Raw genomic sequence first — 25,843 nt, 5'->3', positions numbered from 1 at the left:
ATGCTCGCTCGCCAAAATGGAATTGACACCGCTAACGTGCCCGCCCCAACCTGCAACAACCAGTTAATAATTATGTACCAAACGTTATTCAAAGAAGTTTTGGTGTGCTCGTGCTCGCCAAAACGGAATTAACATCACCTTAGACATGATTGTGTAAGCCCTGCCCTGTAACAAAAAAATCTGAAATTTATGAACCAATTATCATTACAAAAATTTTGCTCGCTCGCCAAAATGGAAATAACACCGCTTTTAATAATCACGTCCCTGACATGGAACAATGAACCCAAGTTTTATGTACCATATTTTCCCTATAAAAGAGAAGTGATTTTTTTTTCGCTCGCTAGCTCGTGGATTATGTGCCCACCACTAACCTGCTACAATATCATTAAAAAGAGAAATGTAGGGGGTTGCCTGCCCGCCAAAATGGGATTGACATTGCCTTAAACACGATTGTGCCCGCCCCCTACCTGCAAAAATGAAACAAATTTTATATAGCAATTCATTGAGAGAAAGATGTATTTTCGCTCGCTAGCTAAAATGGGTATAAAATCACCCTAAACACAGTATTGTTCCCGCGCCCTGCATGGGACAATATTGAACCAAGTTTAAGTGGCAATTATTAAAAAAGAAGTGATTTTTTTTTCTTGCTCGCTACACTCGTTTGCAAAAAAATGAAATTAACGTCGCTAACAAGTGAATCCCACCCCCAACTTGCAACAATGCCAGTTTATATACCAAACGTTACTTAAAGATTTTTTTTGCTCGCTCGCTCGCCAGAAGTGAAAATTAGCATCGCCATTTTTGTTTGTTTCGGTCGCTTGCCCCCCCCCCCCCCCTGACGGAGTACCCCAGGTACGCCACTGACCCTGGGTCAAAGTTTAGTCATTGGCTGCCCCAAACACGTGGGGACTCCCATTCTCGAAATCTGAGAAATAAAAGCAAGCTCACTGAAATGTCATGTAAAATGACACGGTATAGAAACAGTCCGTTGCCATATCTAGTCAGATTGTTAAACGCTCATAGTACTGAATAATTACAAGTTTCACCTTCGACGAACACATTCATTGTTCTCTACTACATTCACTCTCTCAATATCCCTACTTCACGGGTGGCCAACCTTTTAGAGCTCGCGGGCCACAGCTAACGATTGGGATAACTTGGCGGGCCATAGGTAGTCTTCTCCCCCCCCCCCCCAAAAAAAAAAACACTCATGTAATACGTGTACACACCTGCGATTTTGCAAAAAACAAACAAGGAAACAACAAAATCAGTGAAGAAAAAAAAAACGGCGGGAGAAAAGGGCTGCAAGTTTCAAGACAAGTATGGCATTTCAAACATATTTCTCGATTCACAACATTAATTTGTATATGTACAAACTGAAATTAACTCGGCGAGTGATGTTCATGCCCAGGGGGATACTCAGAGTTGGCTTGGACGGGTGTGTGCCGCTCAAGCCTCGAAACCCCTACCCATTATTAGGGGTCATTTTTCTCGAAGAAAAGACCCATTTCCAGAATTTTCGGGTCTTTTGGGGGTGTTTGCATGGCAAACGCCCGAAAATTTCCAATTTTTATCTCGAAGAAACGGACCCATTTTTAATGGAATTTTTGTTAGAAGTGGGACCCATGTTTATGGATTTCTTGTGTGACAAAGTCACCCATATGTGAATACCCCCCCCCCCCCCCCTCCGGGTGTTAATGTCGTTAATGTAATGTAATGAGAGGAAATTTTAGGAGTTTTGTATCAACCACGTAGCGATTCAATATGTTGTGAAAGAGAGATAGCTGTTTGTAAATGTTTAATCCTATGTCATGGGGGCCCCATTTCATTTATGAACTATTTTTATTATCACTTCTTCAATGCTCCGCGGGCCGCACCAGAAAAGCTCGCGGGCCGCGGGTTGGCCACCCGTGCCCTACTTTCTCCTCTCTGTCAGTGCTGTGCTGCGGAGCGGGGAGACCCTCTTCATGGCTTCCTTGTTCTCTAGCTCTCTGTCGTGTTACTCTCACTCTGTGTCTCCCCTCCCTCTCTCTCTCTCTCTCTCTCTCTCTCTATCTCTCTCTCTCTTTCTCTCTCTCTCTCTCTCTCCCTCCCTCTCTCTCTCTTTCTCCCTCTCTCTCTCTCTCTCTCTCTCTCTCTCTCTCTCTCTCTCTCTCTCTCCTCTCTCTCATTCTATCTCTCTTTCTCTCCCTATCTCTCTCCCACCCTCACCCTCTCTCTCTCTCTCTCTCCCTTTTCTCACTCTCCTTCTTTCTCTCTCTCTCTCTATTTCTCTGATATAACTTCCTAAATAAAAGGATGACATGTGAATGCATTTTTGAATAATGTTATAGAATTTTACTCTTTTTTTAAACTAAATCAGATTTAATTGTACAAAATCCTGTATGACTTTTTAACGATTCCCAAGATGATACACATTATATCGAATATTATAATGGCAACCTTTTACCCATGTTTTTATGCGAAACTTATCTTATTTTTATGCAATATTCTACATGTACCTTTTACTAAATTGGCCCAAATACACAATGTTCTGCATTTTACCTACAATGAATAATTTGTATAATCTGTTTAAATCATTAGAGCATTTATTTGACTTTATAATTCCTGGATTTGGTTTCTGTTGTTGTCTCTGTTTCTGTTATTGAAGAAAACACCATAACCATACCTTACCCATCTGGCTATGCATTTTCCAACCAAAACATTTAATTCTTTTGAATATCAAAAATGTATTGCTATTCATAATTATATTGTATAAGTTTAATATATAATTTTATTGCAAATATGGTAATACAATTCGAATTTAATTATGTACCAAGCAATTTGCCAAGGTCTTTGAAGCACAACTATATATCATATGTACAAAAGAATTCCAATTTTACTACCATAATGCTACCATGCATAATGTTTTACGTGTAATTTTACTTTGTCACTGATGTATACCTTGTAAAAGAAACTGCAATTCGGCTCTCGGGCCGCGAATGTTTTTTAATGAAATAAACCATTTAAAATAAATAAATAAATAAATAAACAACAACCTTTGGCAACGGATTGCCAGGTATGCTCATTATGAGAGCATAATTTAAAATATAGGCCTATATAATTTTCTTGAATTCCGTAGAGCTCTCAGAATGCATAGTTTACAAACTTCAAGTGGAGCTACTTTACTGTAAATTTCCATCATTTCTCCAATATTCACATTTAACACGGTTTGTTTGTTGAGTGTAGTTGTTTTTAATCAGCAAATTTTTTTGACTGGAATGGTCATTGTACCATAATCCATAATGTGCCACCTGTTGCCCGTTCCCCCCCCCCCCTGATACTCAGATTGGGTTTGGAAGAGGATGTGCTGCTCAAGCCTCGAAACATCTACCCATTAATAGGGGTCATTTGGGGACATTTTTCTCGAAAAAAGCCCTATTCTCAGAACTTTTGAGTGTAGCCTATATTGAACATTTTGAAAAAACGGACCCATATTTAGGGATTTTTGTGTGTGAAAAAGGGACCCATTAGAGCGGCACACCCCTATATGTCCTAATATGTGAGTACACCCCCCCCCCCCCGAGGGGGGGGGGGGGGGCTGTTTCTCGAAAACGTCATGAGTCTACTTCTTCACTACTAGAATCGGCGTTTAATAAGCTACTTATTTACGTATACGTATTTGCACTATATTTTCAATCTCCTAGGCGGTATTAATTGACATTTAGGAGTTGGCGACCAATTACGTAATGTATTGCATAGAGATTCTTGGTAAATGATTCACCCCTGAGCCCCTGTAACGCTATCTGCTACACAATACACGAAACGACAATGAGATCGGTCGTCAAAGGAACATCAATGCTCAAGGATGAATGTAACTCCAGGGAGCTCCGACGCCGATCAAAGTAACGCATCGAAACTCCGTTCGCGTTCTTTGAGTGAATTTAGCCCCGGACTTGACATGGCAAAATGCATGGTAAAATAGACATGTATGATAATTTACGAAAAGACAACTTTATTTAGAGGCATACTAAAAGAAAGAAGACAACTAAATAATGCTCAGTGCGCCATTTCTCTGTTAATTTGTGTGTAGGTCTCACTGAACTGGAATTTATATGTTCAGTGGTCGGTCTGTGTCATTCATTCACGCCCCCCCCCCCCCCTCTCTCTCTCTCTCTCTCTCTCCCCCCTCTCTCTCTCTCTCTCTCTCTCTCTCTCCCTCCCCCCTCTCTCTCTCTCCCTCCCCCTCTCTCTCTCTTCCTACTCCCCAAAATCTTAACTGTGACCAATCCTTGTACTTAAACCCAACTGTGGATGATTTGAACTACATATTTGAGTTTTACCATGGGCAATAACAACATTGCCTCCCAAATGAGTCTTCAATGGGAAACAAATTATAATAATCAGCATAATCTACAACTAGAACCAAATCAATTCTTTAAATTAAAGACCTTTTGAAGTCAATTGCACTAGTAAAGAAAGGTTAAAACATTATGTTAAGTCGTTTAATTAGTATGCAACAATATATATTGTTTGTTGAAATTGGTAATTAAGGAATCAATCACTAGGAAAATTGTTTTAACACAATACAGTATAGTTGTAATTAAGCAACTGTGTGGAGCTTTAAAAAAAAAAAAATGTTAATCAATTAACTAATTAACTCATGTATTTTTATTTTTATTTTTTTGCATTTTTATTGATTGTTTTTGGTTGGTTAATTACCTTGATCAAAAATTTAATTTCTAAAAAGATATTAATTTATAATTTGACGTGATTGTGAAAGTTTTTGAGTTGTTAATAAATTTTGCATTGCAACAAAGGGAAAATTTCCGGGAATTTCACTGAAAATTAGTTAGTTTCAGAAATGAAACATGTTCGCTTTAAATAATTTTAGTTTAAAGGTTCACCCCAACATTCTAATGTACCAGTTCTAATCTGATTTGATTTAATTATGAATTTGTGAGCATGTATTTTCTACAACAAGACATACATATGTATAGTACAATAAAAGATGAATCTCAAGATTTAACAAACTTTCTTTTCATTTATTGAGACACTTTTCATCATAAACAGCAGAGAATCATTATATTGTGCAGATGCATAATGTGTCATCAAGTTATTCTCTCAATAATATTCATCTTTGTGTATTTTCCACTCATATTTTTCTCTTAGACTCTCTTTCATCTGTATAAAACAGCAACATTTCTTATGCCTCATTTATTTTGCTCAGAGATAAAAGTTTGACTGAAGTCTGTGCCCTGGTTTTTATCTTGGACACAGAACATAAATTATCTTTCTTTAAAATCCTCACACATAGTTTACACAAATAATATTTGAAACTACACAGGCATTCCTACCATGTCAAGAATTTTCATTCATTTGAAGAACATAACAATTGATGTCTTTCTTTTACTTGCATCATCAAAAATACAGTTGTTCAACCTCCATACAATTCCCAGCAAGATCATGTAGAGAACTCTTGGAGAATTTGTTAAGTTGAGAAAACATGTTGTTTATCACAACTTAACATCAAATAAACACTCCTGTAATGTTTGTATACAAACGAGGCAAACTGGATTGTTGCCTAAAATAAACTCAATATTTTGTTACAATAAAAATAGAACAAGAAGACACACAAAAAAGATAGCAAATGAAAACAATGCCTTAAACAGAAAAAGGAACAAAACAAATAGCTTTGAACTGAACAAAGTTTAAATGGTGAAAGCATTCATTATTTGCCTCTCAAAGGTCTTTTTCGTTAAATACATCATAACTTGGCAATACTTCTAGATCAAAACACCAACCATTTGAATGTAAGTATAACTCTGAATGTGGTCAATGGTCTTAGATCTTCGATTGCTAATCTTCTGTTGTTGTTGTTATCGTATAAAGTAAACAAAATGTCAAATACAACACTAAACTGAAAGTGATGATTTGATGCAAATAAGGAGAGAGCTTTGTCCAAGACTTGCTGACAAAAAAAAGGTATTGCTGGTTACAAGAAGACTTGCTTAATGATGAGCGTAAATAAACGTTGTTAGAAGTCGTTAGCATGAGTACAAGAAGGGCTTTTGAATCTTTGAACAGTTAGTCCTTTCTGTGTCCAACACACAACCTCAGTGTCTACTGGAATCACTCTGGGATTGTATCAACAACAACAAATCTATCATAACAAAATGAGGTGACAATGAAAATAGTTTTTTTGACAATAAAAAATGAAGCAAGTAAGTCCAGCAGAAAAAGGAAAAAACGCCCCCAAAATCTCACATTTTCCCGGATAAACTCTACACAATAGCATTTGAAAAGAAAAAATATACACATGTTTCTGGAAAATAAATCATATGTCATAGGTCAGCTTGACCATTTCATTTAGTTTATAAGGCTCCATAAATTGCTCCCGGTTTAATGTCCATCCATGAGTACCTCAATGTTAATTGGATCTGCAAGATCAGTACTTCCTCATCCGACAAAACCAAAGACAATTATTACTTTACAATAAAGCACATCTGGATAGAATCACTGGTAAGACACAATAAGAATAAAATCCATCAACAAAAAAATAAATTTATACCAACATAGTCCTCTCAACGTTGCTTCAGATAACAATCTAGGCGGTCAGTTCTCCTCTAAAATCATCATAATTCAGTGTAACCTATTCTGCTCTTCCTATTTGTCTCATGGATTTACACATTTTCCTTTATTCTCATCCATCTTGTGTCTCCTGTAAGAAGCGTAAACTCTTTGGAAAGACACTTCAATCGTTTTGTGTAAGCTGGCAACAAGGTATTTCCACACACAAATATTTTACATGAAAAGAAAACAAATTGCTCTTGATGTGAAACTGTAAATTGCCTGTGTTCAATTTATTATCAAGGTGCATTAGTTTTATCACACAGGCAATATGCAATATCAATCGATTCCAATTTTAAAGAGATCAGGGCATAAAGGTGCGACTTGATCCTGTTAAATCAGTTAATTTGTTTTTGCTCTGAATTTGGGATAGCAATAAAGTGATCTAATCTAAACTAATATATTTCTAGCATGGGTCGGATTTCGTTTTAAACCATAAACTGCCCTTTTCTTGAATTAAATAAAAAGAGAATAAACACTTATCTCATTCATAAAATGCTTTTATTAGTAATATCCCCTCCTAATCAGAGGATACCAGTCTTCAACTGAAAATGCAGGAGCTCTCAGCAATCTGACCCCAGACGGCTGTCTCAACTTCACCGCCATCTTGTTGAAAGTGCAAACACTTATTAATTTCATAACATGCGTTTCAACAGGATGTAAGCGGCGACTCATCCGACAGTTTTGGGAGAAGATACTCAATCTACTGAAATAGCCCTCACAGAGAATTGTACTTTTTCTGGGGGGTGGGGGTGGGGGTGAACTTTTTGCTCAAAATTGTAAACAAAGCTTGATATCAGTAAGCAAAACAACCTATAAGCGTTCTACTTCAAAGTGCATTTTTACAAGCACTAACAAACAGATAAAATACCCTATATTACTTTAACACCGGAAACTGTCACAAATTGTAAACGATAAGAGATTTCTACAGCAGAAACTATTGTGAATCGCCAACAAAATTAGCGTTGTGTTAGTTGTGGTTGAAATTCGTGAACATCTCGAGCTTGCAAACGTTTCCAGTTTTATAGTATTATTGCAGACAAAATGCTATTTGATCTGGAAAACTTGTTGGCATAATATGAAAAACACTGAATAAAATGACTGATGTATGCAAACAATGAGAGATTCAACAAACAGATCAGTGAAAAATCAGACGTATGATCCATGAATGAAAACACGCAGAAATTGAACGAAGAGATCAGTAAGAAATCAGATTGATGTAGAAAAATGGTTCATTTTAAAAATTGCAATAAAAACTTTTGTTTCAGTACAAAAAAGACACACCGTATGATTGGAAGTACAAGTATGATATATATATATAGATTTTTTCTTGGAAGATACAACATGATTCCTTTCACTCCCTTTGTCTTTTCTCTGCTCCCTTCATCTTTTCTTTTTCCTTTTCTTCATATAAACATAGTTAAATGATGACAATGTTTGTCAAACATTAAAAGTAAGCACTTGGGGAAAAATATGTTACAAAACTAGAAAATACAATCTGTGTCCACATTGTTCTCTGCACAAACTACACTTTAGCAGATTGTGTTAATCTATCCATAAAAGTGTGAGGGGTACAAATGAAGTGAAGCCTTTTTTTTTTTTATAATTGTTTACTTTTTCCTATCGTTGTGCTTTTCTTCATCTGTAAGCAAAGTGAACAGGGGCCGTAAACTTTGGCAGATTGTGTTAAATAACAAGCTACATCCTGATATTTTGAATGGTAAACAGAAAGATAATATTTGATAGTAGGTGAGAGTACCAGTCTATTGTGATATGCCCAAGAAAGGATAAGTTACCATCCAAGTCACATGACATGTTCATGAGTCACCTGACACTAATGAAAATAAACAGCTCTGTAAAGCTTGTATTTAGAGCCAATGTTTACAAAAAGGCAAATTATTTTCACTATTATTCTTTTCCTTAACAAAATACCATCAAACATACCTGGTCCGTTTTACAATTATATTGCCCAACTTGTAACTGAAAGAACCCCTTCATGGGAAATAAATTGGTAGCATTTCGTGGGCATGTATTAAGGTGAGCATGTGTGCAAAACATTCTTTTCATTTATCAACTTGTAAACATATTTTCCACTGCTGCTGAAAGTGGTTATCATGAAGTGGAATTCACTCATAAAAAACAAACAAGACCAGTTGAGATATGATCTTTCAGTACTCGATTGTTTTTGAACCACTGTCACTTTCTGACCTCATTGTTAGTAATGAAAAAGGTGCACAGCTCCTGTCCTATCAATATTTCAAACATCGATTTCCAGAAGATGAAACAAACACACCGAACAAACTGTATGAACACAAAATACTGTTGCATTCATGAGGCACAGAGTTATTTATCGTGGATGTATTGCAAGGATTTGCATCAGAGAGAAGCACTGATTCGTCGACGATGAAGAGCAAAATGTTCTGTTCCGTTACGTAAGAAAGACCACCGATCGGTTCATACTGAAGGAGAGGCCAGCCGCTACTATAAGTCATCATCATCCGAGGACTCATCGGAGGAGGAGCTGAGCTCTGCGTCTTCGATTGCCATGGTCGTCATGGCGTTCATGACAGGATGAGGGATGAGGTTGAGGATGATGGGCTGAGCGGGTCGACTGAAACCATTCTTCCCCATCTGTATGAGAGGAGTAAAGGGAAAGGAGGAATGGTTGGTTGGTAAGGTGTGATAGGAAAAGTCAAACATGATTAAATGCACATAATAATAATATTGGATATTTATATAGCGCACATATCAACCATGCTTGGTGCTCAAGGCGCTCCAACTATTACCCCGGCTCTGCTAGGCAGCCGATTTCGGCGCTCACAGCATTCAAGGAATTCCGTCCTACCGGTACCCATTTAACACCTGGGTGGAGAGTGGCAAATGTCACTGTGATGAGGTACACTGTACCATGTGATTATGTTCATTCTTTGAACGCAGACTATAAAGAATTTACGAAAGGAATCACAAGAAAGTAGGAGAATGGCAAATCCAGTCACCAAAATCATAGCAATAAATAATTTTAAAAGAGCCTTCAAGGAAAAAGACTTTTTGTTTGCCTATCAACTTGCTTAAAGCAGGACTGCACTACTTGTAGCTACTTGCGCCCTCTATATACAAAACAATGCTTAAATAGTATCCGTTGGTCCCCCATAGTCCCCTTTTTCTTATTTTAATTAAGAGCTGATTTGATGAGATAACCACCTGTCAGTGACCATGCAGGCAGGTCTAATCCCTCCTGGCCAAACTAGTGCAGACAGGCTTTAAATGAGTCAAATAAACCTCTTCACTCACCTGTTGTGACCTGATCTTGAACTCCTTGAGTTCGTCTTCAGTGATCGGTGCGTATCCTTCTTCATTGTCACTGTGCTCATGCCAACCCATCTCTTGCAGTAACCTGATGTGAGAAAAGCAATCAATGTATTTCAGAGGAATGACCATCAGAAAAATGTATAAAGGTAAAGACCACTTTTGGAAACCCCCCCCCCCCCCCCTCTCAAAAAATGAAATGGAAGTTCTTATTACCAATCATGTGAAAAAATATGTTTTGACTAATACGTGATGATACAACTTGATAATTGATACTAATTGATATATTTGGTAATTTATCATATCTATCCGGCCTGGATAGATATCGCATTGTCCCATATTCATCTTTCTGTGTACAGTGCTTGTAACTTTACCAAGACTGGGCCAAATTTCTTATCATTTTGATGATTCCAGAACCTTGCAGTACACACCAATACTTATATACTAGATGATCAACCTTTTATGATCGATTCCACAACGTTCTTTCACATGCAATCGCATGACCAGAACTTAACTGTATCTTTAAACTGTTTTCCCTCATGTGGGCCATTCATTTTTGAAATATTTCTCTCACACAGAAGTCATCTCACTTTTTTCATGTTGATAATCTTATCTTCAACAGGCGTAGATTTTGTTGATGAGTGTGATATTTGTTTCACTTTACAAAGAAAGGCCCAAATGCGCATGTCACATTCTAACTCTATTTGTAACGTATGAATTGTACTACAAATGCCTTTTACACCTTGTTAAAGGCATCGTTTAACAATGTTAAATCTGAGATGCATGGCCCTACGTGTTATCAAAGTCTTTGATATGGTGTAATATTCAAGCCCTGAACAAATGTGCTTCAAAATGATCATTGCGTGGCCGGTTTCACCATACTCATTTTCCCCAATAGACTGTTGTGTTATAAAAAACCGTTAGGAAAACGTTTTTTGACATTTTGATTTCCAATCATAAATATCTTGATAATCTCAGACAGGCGATCATCCAGGATTTTGTTTAGAATCTGAGGCAAAGATACCCAATCCCTTTAAATGAGATATGTAATACTTGAATTTCATGTTTTACCACAAATGACAAGCAAATATTTTCAAGCCATTTTCACAACACTAAACCAGTTTGTAGGAAGACATTCATTCAGGTGCCTGTGGATAGCACGGTTCCTGGTTCCAGTCCCGCTGCGGCGCTTATGTCATTTGGCAAGACATTAATCTACATTTGCTATACTCCACCTAGGTGAGGTAAATGGGTACCCGGTAGGAAGAAATTCCTTGAATGCTTGAGCACCTTTTTATGGTAGCTCAGCTAAAGCTGGGGTATTGGTATGATTGCAGGGCCCTCATGGAGAACAGTATGAATACTGATGAGGCTACCCTGGATAAACAAGACATGTCGTCGCCTGGTTGGCAGAAGGGCGTTACCTCAAATTTCAGGTCAATAATGAAAATTTAGGCAGAAGGGCGTTAGCACTAAATCGCCCTTAACTTTTATAAAACTGACTTATTTCCAAGAAAATAATTGTGGCCGTGTTCTACTACAACATTTCTATTAGTCTTTTATGTTTTCAACCAATTTTCGGGACGGAAAGCAGTTTAAATGCGAATAATTCGAAAAGTAGTTTTCGAATCGCTCGCGCAATAACGCCCTTCTGCTACCCGGCCAACGATATTATTAATATTATTATTACCTTTTCTCTGCTTCTAAACTACTGGAAAGCTCCATCGGTTGACAGTCCAGGAGGTTCTGCTCGTTGAGGGGCATGTCCATACGGCCATTGTTGGTGACCAAGTCAAGGTTGTCATCGACGTCCTTGTCATTCTGGCCTTCATTGTCGTAATGGCCATTGCACTTGCTGATGGGTAGTTGGTTGTTGATTATAGTATCTTGTCTAGGCTCAACTATGTCTAAATCTTCAAAGGGGTCTGGTTGCTGCAGAAATCAAATAATAACATTAAAGGTAATATTAAGTTTTGGGAAATTGTGAAAATTGGCTGGAGAGTGATTCTTTACATTTTCGATATATTTGGATGCCCCTGTGGATGAATTCTAAGCACTAGAAAATTTAGCCCCTAAAACACTTCTGCTTTCGAGAAAAATTGAATACAAATTTACTGGTGCTCCCGGTAAATTTTTGATAAATTTCAAATAGTGCCTACGGCCATACAATGATAGCTGCGACCATGAAAATCCCAGAATATGTAGTTTGTGATATATAATTTCCAAATAGGAATAGCCAATCAGTCAATTTTAGTCAAGAAACATTGGTTTATAGCTAAATTGATATATTGACCTTGAGAGGGAGCTATACAACATAAACAGTTTATTATTTATAAATTCATCACTTTAGACTCGATTTCAACCGCGACAACGATCGCTGAATATTGTACGATCGCACATGCTTCCAATATGTTCATTTGAACCAAATTCATGACCCCATACCAAAACTTTGTATTACCTTAAATAATAATAATAATGCAGTGAAACCTGCAAGTAAAGACTGCTTAAGGGAAACAAAAAAAAGTGGTCTTTCTACACAGGTGATTGCTAAAGCCGGTTTTACTATACATGTAATACTGGTTTCATATTTCAAGCTTTTCCATGAATTAACCAAAGCCCTTGGTTAGTATAAGTATTAAGTGAGTTATATCTCGACACAAGTGTATTTAGAAGAAGATAAAGACATTTTTGTTGGCTTTTTTTTATCAGACTGCTGAGGAAGCATGCATGGGTTGGGCTTGCAAATAAGCAACCAGAAGACCAACGACTTTACGTCCTCTCCGAGGGACTTAGTAATGCATATTGATTATGAGCACTGAGCAGGAAATGTAACAACATACCTGGTAAATCGTGGTAGCATTTGTCTTTTCGTACTGCTTGGTGGAAGACCTATTGTAGTTGTGATAGTGACCAGATTGGTCATTGTGGTTGTTTGTGTAGTGGTCAATGCCATTGACCAGAGGCTCGCTGCTGAGCGGTAACCTTGGAGAGTCCACGCTCCCGGTGCGACGCAGCTCCTTCAGGAAGTCAACCTTGTCCGTCCGCTTGACCTTTGACACAGTCACCATGCGAGGGGTGGGAATGTCTATGGCAGAGGTGGAGCGCGGAGAGCCCTGCTGTAAGTGCAAAATACAAACATAATAATAATAACAATAGCCTAGTCCCATATAAATCTTTCTGTATACAGTGCTTGTAACTTTACCAAGACTGGGCCAAATTTCTTATCATTTTGATGATTCCAGAACCTTGCAGTACACACCAATACCTATATGCTAGATGATCAACCCTTTCTGATCGATTCCACAACGTTTCTTTCACAATGCAATCGCATGACCAGAACTGGTCTTTACCTTTAATATAAAAGCATTAATGAACCATATAATTTCAACAAAGTTCAACAGAACCAAGTTTAAATAATTGTGATTTATTTCAAAGTAAAAATAAGTATTAAAGCTCTGTACATAAATATTACAATGTTAATTAAAAAAAATATCCTTATGTGCTCCTACATTTCATTAAGCTATTTTAAAGATGCACAGAAGTAGGTTTTCATTAGGAATATGACACCATTCTGTTGTTTACAAAGTAACAGGTGTTGTCAGTTATCAATAGTGGATTTCACTTCTCCAACAAACGGGTCTTGTATGATGCACTGTGCCCTAGCCTACCACCTTATGGAATTCTCATCATTTATATCATATTTCCCTCACACTTGAGGTATAGGCAAGTTGGAGTATTTTCTGGTGGGACCACAGGTTTCGCTGGTTCAGAGAATAAGCCAGTTAATAGTTGCAGTCTGGGCATGAGCAGATAATACATGCAGGCAAAATACTGGATACATGCTCATGAAAGTTATTTAATCATTATTCATTTATGCACAAGAAGTGCACTCCATGATACACAGGTGGATGTATTCTTTGAAAAGGGGAAACAAAGGCTATTTATGTAGCACCTCCATTGCTGTAGGAGTAATTATTTCAATATGTACAAAGTGGGATCTCTTCATGTTTTGAATATCTGTGCATGTGCTAACCATGAACTGGTCTATTTTGCACACACATTCACATTAAATAGTAATTCAACCAAATCTCATGTCGGCAGTTTATGATGAAAAGCACATGGATAATGACTACTGTGTGGCTTTAACTACGATATATAATTCACAAAATACCTCTTTCACTGGAGGGTTGGAGGAAGGTTGTGATGAAGCTGCGTTTCCCGACGGCGATGGCAGAGACGTCGACGATGATGTGGATGAAGAGGAGGAGGTGGAGGAGGACATTGATGATGACGGTGATGGTGATGATGAGGATGATGATGTGAGAGGAAGTGCTGACTTGTCTTTATTACTGATGACAGGAGCTGGGCGGATAACCACTTCCTTCGCAATGGGTTTCCTTGGTGTGGTGGCCTGCTCGTAAAAAAACGAATTTGTAAAGGCATTTTATGTAGATAAAGTTTATCTTTTCATTAGTTATCATTTACACCTCATAAATTGACTGATTTAGTTCTTTTGTCGAAAAGTAAAAGGCATTTCAAACTAACCATGAGTTCTGGTAATGGATGATTTTAAACAATGTGCATATAAAGCAATGGTGAATTCATAATAATGAACTAGTGGTAATCCTAATGTATCATGGGGTTGTTAGACAAGCAAAATATAGAATTAAACAACAAAATGGCATTCATTCAAGGAGAACATATAATATTAAACTTGTGTATGTTCAAGAATTACTGACATCTACAATGTATCTGGGTTAGCAAAAATTATGACTCGAAAGCACTAGAACTAATCCATCTTCATGCCTGGATCCAACATGTTAAAATTAATGAGCACCTTACATGCTATCTAGCATTGACCTTGCTCAACTAATTGGAGTGTGGAAGCATCATGGTGTAGTGGTATCGACTCTCGCCTTTCAATCATAAGATTGTGAGATTGAATCCCACTCCAGGACGTGAATTTCCCTCAGCAAGAAATTCATCCACATTGTGCTGCACTCCACCCAGGTGAGAAAACGGGGACCCGGTAGGAATTTATTCCTTGAAACGAAAAGCGCTTGACAGTTGCTCTGCGAAAGCCAGGGTAATTATGCCTCATTATCGTAGGGCGCTTAGAGACTTCTGATTAAGTAAGTGTTAGCCGCTATACAAGGACATATAATTATCAATAAACAAAGATAGATCATACCTTTGTAGGAGTAGAGGACTTGGGGACGAGTGACTTGTACACACCGGAGCTGACCGAGGAGAGGGGCACTGCCCCACGCCCTGTCTTGGCACCCTTGTTCTGTACCGCCTGCTGCATCCCACCCACCTTGCTACCCGACGTCAGGTTGCTTACACCGTTGACACCAGAGGGTGACATCTTGCCTGCTGTGGGCTGGGAGCCATTGGTAGTTGGCAAGTCGCTGACTGTTATTGATTTCTGAACCAGTTGCAGTTTCTTGCCGCCTATGCTGATGTTGGAGGTACCCGGCCGTTTCTCTGCAAGACAAATCAATCAGTGATGATGGCTTCCATTTCATATATTTATAAAGCATGTTTTACATTTCCTTAAAGGCTTGGTTTAACACTTTTAAATCTGAGATGCATGGCCCTACATCAAGTGTCTGTGATATGGTGTAATATTGAAGCTCAAAGCAAATTGCACTCCAAAATGATCATCAAGTGCCTCAAAAAAGTAAAAATCTTTGAGTGACCGGTTTTACCATCATCATTTTCCCCAATGGACTAGTAGAAAATAGATGAAAACAAAAAATGATGTTTTGATTTCCAATCATAAATATCTTGATAATCAGATAGGCGATGTTACAGAGTCACTTTAAAAGACAAAAGATCCACATTAGCCTGGCTACATGAAATGGCACAAAAATTCTATTCCAATTTCCACTATATTTGTATTCCTAATTGTTTCCTTTCCTACAATATCTCTTCCAGGAATGGAAAATGTAAATGGTTACACTAAAATCAATTTTTTTTTTTACTAATGACATCAACTTAGTAACCAGTAGCAAAGAATTTTCCATCACATGGTTTTCAACAACAAAAACAAAAGTGCAAGATATTCTATAAAATCACACTAATTTTAGTTTTTTTAAATGGAAACCGGTAGACCAAGGTGGCAGAGAAACAAAGATTTACAAAACACAAGAGGGGGAGAGAGAAAGGAAGAGAGAGAAAGAGAAAGACGATGACAAAGGAGACCGTTAGGGTGAAGGAATAGATAAGAAGGGGGAGAAATCAAACTCTGAACAATGTTGCATTTTCTTACCCCATGCTCCAGCAGGTTTTGAGGATTCCTTTTTGACTTCACGGTTAGCTTCGCCAGATAATGAGGGCTGCAAAATAAAAATGAAAGTATGAATAATCAGGTAAAAATTTAACTAGCACTTTGTCTACTCTTTTTTTAATATTTGTGTGTAGCACTTTGTCTACTCTTTGTATTATGACTGTGTTCTTCTATTTTTTTCATTTAAAGTACCGTCTTGTCCTGTTCTCGTCTCTTTTGGTATCCTCCCTCCCCCTCCCCCCCCCCCCCTTTCTCCCCTATTTTGTAGTTATGCACTTGTTAATTTAGTTACTCAACATTCTTAAGTATCATTTGAGGTGTTCACACTTGTACAAGCATTGCTTTTTAGTGGACCCCTCTGTTTCCAATATGTATTTTTACATTTGTTGTAAATGTTTTAATTGATTTGTAATGTTTTGTTAGAAACATAAATAAAGTGAAATTGAAAAATTGAAATTGAATTGAAAATATAATAGCACTTTAATAACATTTAATACATAAAAAGCTATTTTCATTTAAAAATGTAGCATTTGTAATGTCATCATCAACAAGTAAACACGGTACAAAAAAACTTGTAGGCCGAGAGTCTCCTCATGACAATGCCACTGGATCCCCAGATGGAACAGTACAGTAAGAATCTTCCCCAGAACTTCAACCTTTCTAAACGAATTACGTAAACATACAGAGCTACATTCACAACAGTACATGGGGAAACCCTGTAACAGACACTTGGCAGCAGTTTTCATAATCTCTCAACTTTCTGCCAAGTCCAAGTTACTCATGTTTTGAACATCACATATGTTGCGCGGGTGGCACAAACAAACATATGATCTGTGTTGAGGTCACATAATCTCCCTTATTACTCATTGGACAACTACTCTGACAACCAGAGGAACTAGTGTAAGGTAAGGGTATAGCTGTTCTTCATAATCATCGTCGTAGTATTACTATATTATGTAATACCTGCCCCCTGCATATACATGTAAAACCTAAAAACCTGAATGGCTGGCATGCATCAAACAGATAAGTTCGAGAATGCATTGATATTTCATGCAAAATGTCTTCTACATACATGTACATGTACATCAGAGCCATCTATACACAGAGTTTGGCCAACCCGGTTCAAGTTGGACACAAGATGGCAACTTCTGCTTTGTTGGGCAAGCACGCCATGTTGTGACCCAGTGAAACCAAGTTGGCCAAACTCTGTGTATAGATGGCTCTGATGTACAGTACATGTCGCAAGGAAGGAATAGCAAAGATTACTCACAAAGTCATGACTAGATAAGGCACTTTTGTCTCCATTTGTTTTCCCTTCATCTCCTTTGGCACTGGCTGCATCACCTTTCCTAACTCCTCCTCCCCCTCCATTCTCCTCACCATTAGATTCCCCGTTCTCAGGACCAGCCTTGCCGTTCACGCCTCCGCCACGCCCATGCCTACTGCCTCCTCCTCCGTACCGACCACGCCCCCCATCACCACCACCGTAGCTCCTGCCTCCATGGTGGTAGCCGTGAGGGTCGAGCCGGTTGAGGTTGTGGTGGAGGGGCGGAGGTCCGCCACGCTTAGGGTTGAAACTATAGTCCAGAGAAGAGGGAAAGTAGCCCATGGAAGGGGGTGGGGGAAGGAAGCCATTGTTCTGGTTGAGGGGTGCATAAGCGCTGGGAAGCTCTGAGTGACGCAGGGGGTCTTCTAGGGAGTGGTAGCGGGGTCCTGGTCGGAATCTTTTCTCTGCAAAAATGAGGAACATGGCTCCTTTAAGATCTTAATTCAACAACACATGTCTGACATCCCAGTTGTACATATACTTTTTGTTCTTAATATCTTGACAACAGATGAAAATCCGTAACAAGATCTAGGCGATACCATAGAGAAATTGAATCTGAACATAAATTCACCTACATCACCAAGAAATTACATATTACAAAAGAAAACCACTGCAAATGTGCATTCCAAATCAGCATGTCATTTTACAATTATTTTCCTTAGCAGTTACACCCTGAACAAGCATGGAGGTTACTTTTATCAATTACCCTAAAAGAGAATCTTATATCAAAGTTCAAGCACTCTAATCTATTAAAAAAAACATATAGCCTGAAACAAAGCAGTGACCGAGTTTCAAATCCAGCAGCCCTTTCTTATTAATGATACACAAACTGGAAAATGATGCCTGTTTCGCAGCTTACAACAAAATATCAGTTAAAAGTCAATACTAATGACTCCTGTCAAGCAAGCTTACCATCTCGGCTCCGGTATCCATGGATGTTGGGTTGCTGGGTGTGGTTAGGAGGGAAGCCTGGGAAGGACTCGTTGGAGGGGTGTCTGCTACGCTGCCGACCCCCATCAGGGTGTGGGGAGGGGTACTTAGAGCCTGCTCTGTGATGGTCTGAATGAGGTTTCGCTATAAGCTGTGGAGTGAGAGAGATCATAAGGGGAAGTGTTTAGTTTCATCACAAATAAGTATATTGAATCTAATGAAGACAGACAAATTTGAAGCCAGTATATGTTTGTCAACTTCAAGTTAAAAACTGTCCTTCTATTTTGTAGTTTGACTTTTTAAGTACGTAATTATGTCAAATCATATTCTTCTCAATAATACCAATGTGTATGGACATTTCTAAAAAAATCAATATTGTTGTTGTAATAAAATTTGAATTGAATTAAATTAAATTGAATTGAATAGTGTTTAAAACTTTGTACAAAACTAGCATATCATTATTTTTCCTCTGTGCTTTCCATCTTATTTTACCAGGGCATCACAGCTTTACAGTATTGGCAAGATATAAGTGAGATCATGGAGAAACATCATGGATTGTTATTCCACATCTGGACAATTGATACCTCTTACGTGTGTAGCTTGAAATTAGCTTTTAAAACGCAAACATTAACAATGGTAACATTCATATTTTCTATTGGGGTATTTCCCCTTGGTTCTTAGTAGGGTATTCCCCTTGATTCTTACCTGGTTGTCATTGGGGATCTTGAGCCAAGATGGAGCAAAGTCATGCTCAGGAGGGTTGGCCATGGTAGCCACTGGCATACCATACTGGTCCTAGCACAGGGATAAACATGTGCAAAAAAATTATTACAAGGTAGTTGTATTAAGAGTCAAGAATTATGGCGTACCATACTGGTTCTATCACACAAATAAACATGTTAAAGGGTTTTGAGTCGAGAAGAAAAAAAAGGCCTACATATACACATGTATAATTATGTAAATATCATGGTTTGCAAATAAAGTACCTGGGTCATCATGAATTGATTAAAAAAAGTATCTTACAGGTTGTGAAAAAGTACCCAGATGACTGTGCCATCTTTTCTGCGGAGCACAAAGTATCAAAAACGTGAATAGGTATGCATTTAAATACCCATAGGCTAACAAAGTGGATGTACTTTAAATTACATGCACCTGCACTACCCTTTGCAAAATGCTGGACGTGAGGACAAAATTGTTTTGCTCTCTGTGTTTAACGTTGAAGGTAATACAAAAACACAAGAATGTTACTGTACATACAACATTGAGGTACTAGATTTCATAAAATCAATAATAGTAAAATTAAATGGAATTTCTTTTGAGAGATACAAGGGTATATCCCACTCGCTTTGAGAATACCTCAGCTGTCGTGCTGACTCATGAAATATGCTCATCAGCTTGTGGGATACACAGGTGTACCTCTTCGTTCGCACTCAGGGCCATTCAATTATACAATTACTTGCGTTGAAGTTTCTCTGCAAGAGAAATTGTCAAGAGGTGTTCTTCCTGGCAAACCAGAAAATTTCTAAAATTGATAACAACAGCCATTTTCACAGGAAGAAACTTTCGCGAACTGCAAAAAGTCAGTGCTGTGTCAATTGTGATTTATTCACTTAGCAGCATGAAACTTTCTCAAACCAATCGCAAAATTCATAAACATTTTGTGCACTCATTAATTTGTGGATCATACATAAGAAGTTCTAAACTTTTGTCACTTCATTACCGGTATCTGCATTTTTTGGTCTTAATTATTCATTGTTCCACTCAAAAGCAATAAAAAAAATCAGAGGAAAAGTGGGCTTTTAGATATTCAGAATTTTTTCAGATCCTTGGAAATAAACATCCTACATGTACATGTAAGTATAATAATCAGTAGAGTAGTATGGGCAACTTTCACACCTTTCTTAAGTAAATTTGTTTCACTCTCTTGTTAGTGCTTCTAAACTCTGATTGTACATGGAAAAAAAAATGTGTGTGTGTTTAGGGGTAGGCTTTCATTTAAGGAATCCCTCATTTCTGCCTATCCTAAATGCTCTCATAAATGGCCAATGTAATGTTTATCATTATCTTGTTCTCTATTTAATCATTCCTTACTGTATTTGTATATTTTAAATGTTTTTATGAAGAGTGTTGAATAAACCTTGAATTTGAATGTTGTATGAATAGAACTTTGTTGACAAGCTTGTTATGAAGTGTGGGATTATCCCCCTTTTCTTGCCTACCCAAGTTTCCAGTATCTTTGTCAGACTGGATCCTCATATTTCATAATTAAAGGAAACCATGCAATGTTTGTATACAATGTAGTTGCATGGATATGAAAATAGTTGAGGTAAATAATACATGACATGAATGCACATCCTGCTCAATACCACAGAGAACAGCTCAAATAAAAAGTGATAACCTCAAGTCCTCTACTTCTATACTAGTCATGTAACTGAATATCCAATAGAAACTGCTTAGAGCAATTCTGAATTATTTATCATGCAGTGGAGCGGTTGTTTGGACCAGAAAAATGTAAACAAATTGATAAAAACTGGCTGAAAGCCACTTTCACATGTACATACATGTATATGCAGATGTCGGACAACTTGTTGTGAGCATAACCTAGTGCTTGGATACAATTAGATTTCCTTATCTTTCTCAGGTCGTTACTCAGCTACATATATTGAATTATTTCAAACAGTTGTCTTACAATACAGTTCCTACATGTATTTCTACATCTTTAACTAGGGCTCTACACCAACTCTTTTTAACAGGGTTTTCAGATTAAAATTGAAGAGGTTTGTATGAGTGAGCTATCTGATAAAAGGTTATAAAATGGCGGTTAAGAGTTAGAATTCAGAAGTTAGAATTTAGAACATTGTAAGTGTCCAACCGTGCTTTTCTTTTTATCCTTTTTTTCATCTATTAACCACAATTACCATGTACATTCATAAGTTTGTCATTGATTCGATTACGTTTGTAAACTTAATTTTTAAAAGTTATCTGTATTTCAAAGTCGAGAAAAGAAAATAACTCACCTCCTGGCCTGAGAACGAATCAGCAGAACAGCGCAGGAAAAACCAGTTATCACCTTTGGCTTCTCAGCTAATGATCAGTCTATCAGGCACAAGCAATTTCTTTCTCGCTCACACTGGAGAAGGAAATAGTCTGGAAACACGTCCAGCTACACAATGTAACTAACTTTTATTTTGGTTACCTCCCCATCTTAATGTCCGGATCAAGGATCAGTTTGTAGAAAAAATGGAAGACGAGGGATTTTTCTCGCAAAAATACAGTTGACTGAAAGCAGAATGATGTTGGGATTGGCGTCAGCTCACATCGAATCGCTGAAGGGTTACTACACTTTTAAGATAACTATCTATTTCCTTTATGAGCATTTCATATCTGTCGGCTTGCGACTTCACAACTTTAGCATCCTGTATTTAATCTATACAATTTGGTGATATTTCTTGATTATATCCAACAACGACTATTCTGATTTGTCTAAGACCACTGTCAATTCATCTTCTGCAAGCTGTTGTGCAATATCAAGTTGAGAAAATTAACTAAATAAAGATTATTATTGCTTCGATCTTCTAGAGAGCAAGGAAAAGCCTATATATTTTCTTCCATATCTCTTTCTGCTAGCACTTTTTGAAAAATAATGGGATGGTATGGAATACTTTGCTGGTTAACGTATGGCTTGCGTTGAGTTGAGCTCTAATTATGCAGCCATCTTTTCTTTTCCACTTCTTGTCAGAGTGAAGATAGAATATATGCCTGCTACCTTCAGCATTGATGATCCACTTTTACAGCTCAATGTTGACTTCTGAGTAGCGAGTGGCTGGGTCAATTTGTTCACCAAAATGGATGTTCTGTTTGAACAAGAAAACACATAAAACATATTAAGCATAAAGCAAAGGTCACAAGAAACGAAGTGAGAAGAAAAAAACACAGCTACATGTACATTATGTGTACAGTCATTCAACACAAAACACTTTTCAGTTGCTGCTGTTACAATGCAAGGATTTGTATTTACAAAATACACTATGGATTCATGGAATTCAAATTTATTTTCCAATGGAAAAGGGAAAAGGGAAAAGGGGTAGATATTTACCTAGGATACATGTAGTTTAACTTTATTGACATCAAAAGTCATCAGTACATGTACGTATGTCACACAGATAAAACGATGTCCTCCATTAAAACTGCAAGAATCAGCTTTATCTTCAAACAACACACACATCATCAGTAATGTAGCAAAACTTCATGTAAACAATGAGAATTGAAGAAATATCAAAATGAGGAAAGTACTTTTTAAGCGCTCACAATTGTGAGGAATACATTAAATGAAATTTTGATAGCCTTTCCATAACCCATTCACAAAGTGAAATGATTAAAGGTGACGTCACAATATGAACAACCTACGTCACACATGAGGGACAATTTGGATACCCATTACAATTTTTAGATCCAGCTACCATGTTAACGTTGTATTTGCCACCAGTAGTGATATTTCCTTTATTTTTGGCATTGTGAATGAGATACACTGAATAAAAAATACTTTCTACAAATGTTTGTTTGATTTTGATTTTGTTTTTCGTCACATTTGAGCATAAAAATCTGGAAAATAATCACATATTCTGAGGGCAGGTCCGCGTGTATGTGTCTGATCTCAGAGTGCAAAGGACTTTTTGATTGCTGACCTAACGACTCTTCTGGAGCAAATTTACTGTGAACAATAGTATCATTAATTTCTGTTTTTCTCCTAAGTTCCTTCTCCCTTGGGGCACTATCCAAAATATAGATAGCATATTATTATAGGTAATCTAAAAAGAATAGACCGTGCTGAGCAATGAATTTTTGAAAAATTTAAATTCTAGTAATGATATATTGGACGTTGGACTTGGAACAGATGGGAAATTTGTTATATAAAAATAAGATTGTCATGTCATCCAAACAGAAAGTCCTGATAGTCCTCTCTCGAAAACATACATGTAAAGCTTATTAATTTATTATTTTGAAACTGCTTCAGTTTATGTACATGTAGCAGCTTCAAATTATCAAAGGTATGAGTTATGATATCCATACATGTACATATAATATATGGCATAAAACACACTCAGTCACCATGCAGACTGAACTTTCTATCTCAATGCACAATTTAACCAGTAGGGGCGCTGGTCCGAGCATGAGGATCGTCCGCATAAACGAGGATATCATCATAAACGTGGACAAATTGCGTCATAGACGCTCTGCAGGTTTTGGGTTTCCGAACCGCGCGCTGGCGATGGACAAAACAGATTTTCTAGAACTTGCATAACTCTCCGAGACTTTCGTTTGTACCGATTATCACGTGTTGCTATTTTATAAAAACAAATAACGTACTTGACCCTGTTGTGCGTAATGTAAATGCAGTGCACACAAGGTTTCTTTGGATTGGTGCCGCCTCTGTGCACCAATGCACACTGGGCCGTGCGTTATTTGTATAACACCAACAAACAGATGTTCTTCTCTTTTAAAAGTTAAAAAATAGAATGATTCTGAACTCAAGTTGAAGAAAATTTCATTCCAGTCATGTGACATGTCCTGTCCAGATCAAATATTGCATTAATTTGACACAAAAAATTAATATTCTTCTTCCTCCTCCTTTTTCTCTTATTCTTCCTCCTCCTTCATTTCCAGTAGGGGCGCTGGTCCGAGAATAAGGATCATCTTCATAAACGAAGATCGTCTTTGTAAACGCGGACCAATGCGTCCTCAAAAACAAGGAACGTCTGCAAAAAAGCAGATGTTCCATATTTTTGATCGGCCCATTGGCGATGCAAAAAAACGGATTCCGGGATGATTTTCTTGATGCATTTTACATTGACTTTATACAGAGACTTTCACGTTATGAGCAATAAATCCTTGGGAAGACGGACAACCCATAAAAGTAGACGATCAACTAGGGTTATTTTCCCCTGGGGAATCCAAATTTGGCATTGCCAGCGGGCGGTTCGTAACCCGAAACCCACAGAGCTCCCAAGAAAAAAAATGTCTGCGAAAATGCTGATGATCCTTGTTTGTGAGGACGCATTTTGTCCGCGTTTATGAGGATATCCTCGTTTGTGAGGACGATCCTCATTCTCGGACCAGCGCCCCTAACTTTTTACTGATTTCTCTTTTTCTACTCAGACTGTCAGAGTCAGACTTCTCAAGTTCTTGTTCTTCTTTTATTTTCTACTTTTCATCTTCTTCTAAACAAATCTACTTTTTTGGGGTCAAATTCCTCCACTCTCCTGTTCCTGGGGATGTAGCATTTGAAGACGAGCCGAATGTTCAAATTCAGCATTATTGCTTGGATTCTGTTCGAAGTTGGAGTCGGACATCAGATTCACAATCATTCAGATGAATTGATGATTCGTTTTAACTTAAAGTTTAAGATTAAAACAATAATTTGTATGTCATACATTATTATATCAATCAAATAATCATAAACATTTATTTTCTCCACCAACAATGTTTAATGAAAAGGGCTGTCTCAGTTACATGACGAATTTTCTAGATCTGATCGGCTTGCACGACATGAAAACCGTTGCACTACAAATGTGCACTGAATTGAAATAACACGGCTATCAACGTTACAGCAACGCGTCCCGCGAAAAAAAATCAACTTCAACTGAGAACAAAATGACCACAAGGAACGATGCTTACATTACCTCAAAAAATCTTCCGACTGGTTTCTTTCAGCTTAAATGGGTGAAAATATTTTATAGAATCAGCAGCTGGTCAATTTGTAGTATATCGATGAAGTGTTCAACTGTAATCGTCAGTGAAACAAAAATATTCAATCAATTCCGCGTTTTGTTGTTGTGTGGTTTTTCCTATCTCGAGCATGCATTGGCATAAAGCAAAGCAACATGGAGGATGTTATCGCTAGCTCTTTTACGCTCGTAATCTCGTTATTATGCATGTAACAGTAAATCTCGTAAACGACGAGATACAAGTCGGCGCAAACATGACTCTCGTAGATATTTTATATTGCCTTTATGGTAACCAAAAGAGGCCTTTTTTCCCCCCAAGTTTTCAATATGAAAAACGTGTTTTGTTTTTTTCATGACAAAGAAGAAAGAAAGACACATCTTGGTGAAAGGGAAGGGGGTGGTGAGCAAAATAATCTTGATTTTATACGCGAAGGGTATAGATATTCAATTTCGAATGTTATTGTGGGGTAATAATAAGCAACTGATTATCTGTCCCCTTCCAGAATTTTGTTATACAAGTTACATTCTACCTGATGGGGATATTAGGCAAATGTACACCCTTCTTCTCCTATAAGCTAGGCCTTCTTCTTCTTCTTCTTCTTCTTCTTCTTCTTCTTCTTCTTCTTCTGTGACTTTTTCTTCTACAACTACTTC

The 25,843-nt window shown here is 37.6% G+C and overlaps 1 protein-coding gene across 2 annotated transcripts; it reads right to left on the bottom strand.

The window, feature by feature from the left end:
* Positions 1–4,997: 4,997 nt before the first annotated feature.
* Positions 4,998–25,370, bottom strand: LOC115918469 (vasculin-like). 2 transcript variants are annotated; one of them, XM_030980048.1, is made up of 12 exons: positions 25,140–25,370; positions 21,482–22,318; positions 19,170–19,259; positions 18,447–18,615; positions 17,478–17,938; positions 16,190–16,256; positions 15,107–15,402; positions 14,087–14,326; positions 12,756–13,031; positions 11,606–11,847; positions 9,901–10,003; positions 4,998–9,240 (listed from the first exon to the last, which is right to left on the bottom strand). In XM_030980048.1, the coding sequence occupies exons 3-12, from the start codon at positions 19,245–19,247 to the stop codon at positions 9,091–9,093; spliced, it is 2,082 nt and encodes a 693-aa protein (XP_030835908.1). In that variant the 5' UTR covers positions 19,248–19,259; positions 21,482–22,318; positions 25,140–25,370; the 3' UTR covers positions 4,998–9,090. The 2 variants fall into 2 exon arrangements, with proteins under 2 accessions (XP_030835908.1, XP_030835903.1); XM_030980043.1 differs by having other exon boundaries at positions 25,145–25,370.
* Positions 25,371–25,843: the final 473 nt, after the last annotated feature.

Source organism: Strongylocentrotus purpuratus, unplaced genomic scaffold (genome assembly GCF_000002235.5).
Source record: "Strongylocentrotus purpuratus isolate Spur 01 unplaced genomic scaffold, Spur_5.0 spur5_contig_817, whole genome shotgun sequence".
In the NCBI taxonomy this organism is placed as follows: Eukaryota; Metazoa; Echinodermata; class Echinoidea; order Camarodonta; family Strongylocentrotidae; genus Strongylocentrotus; species Strongylocentrotus purpuratus.
This window is presented reverse-complemented; position numbering and strand designations above follow the sequence as displayed.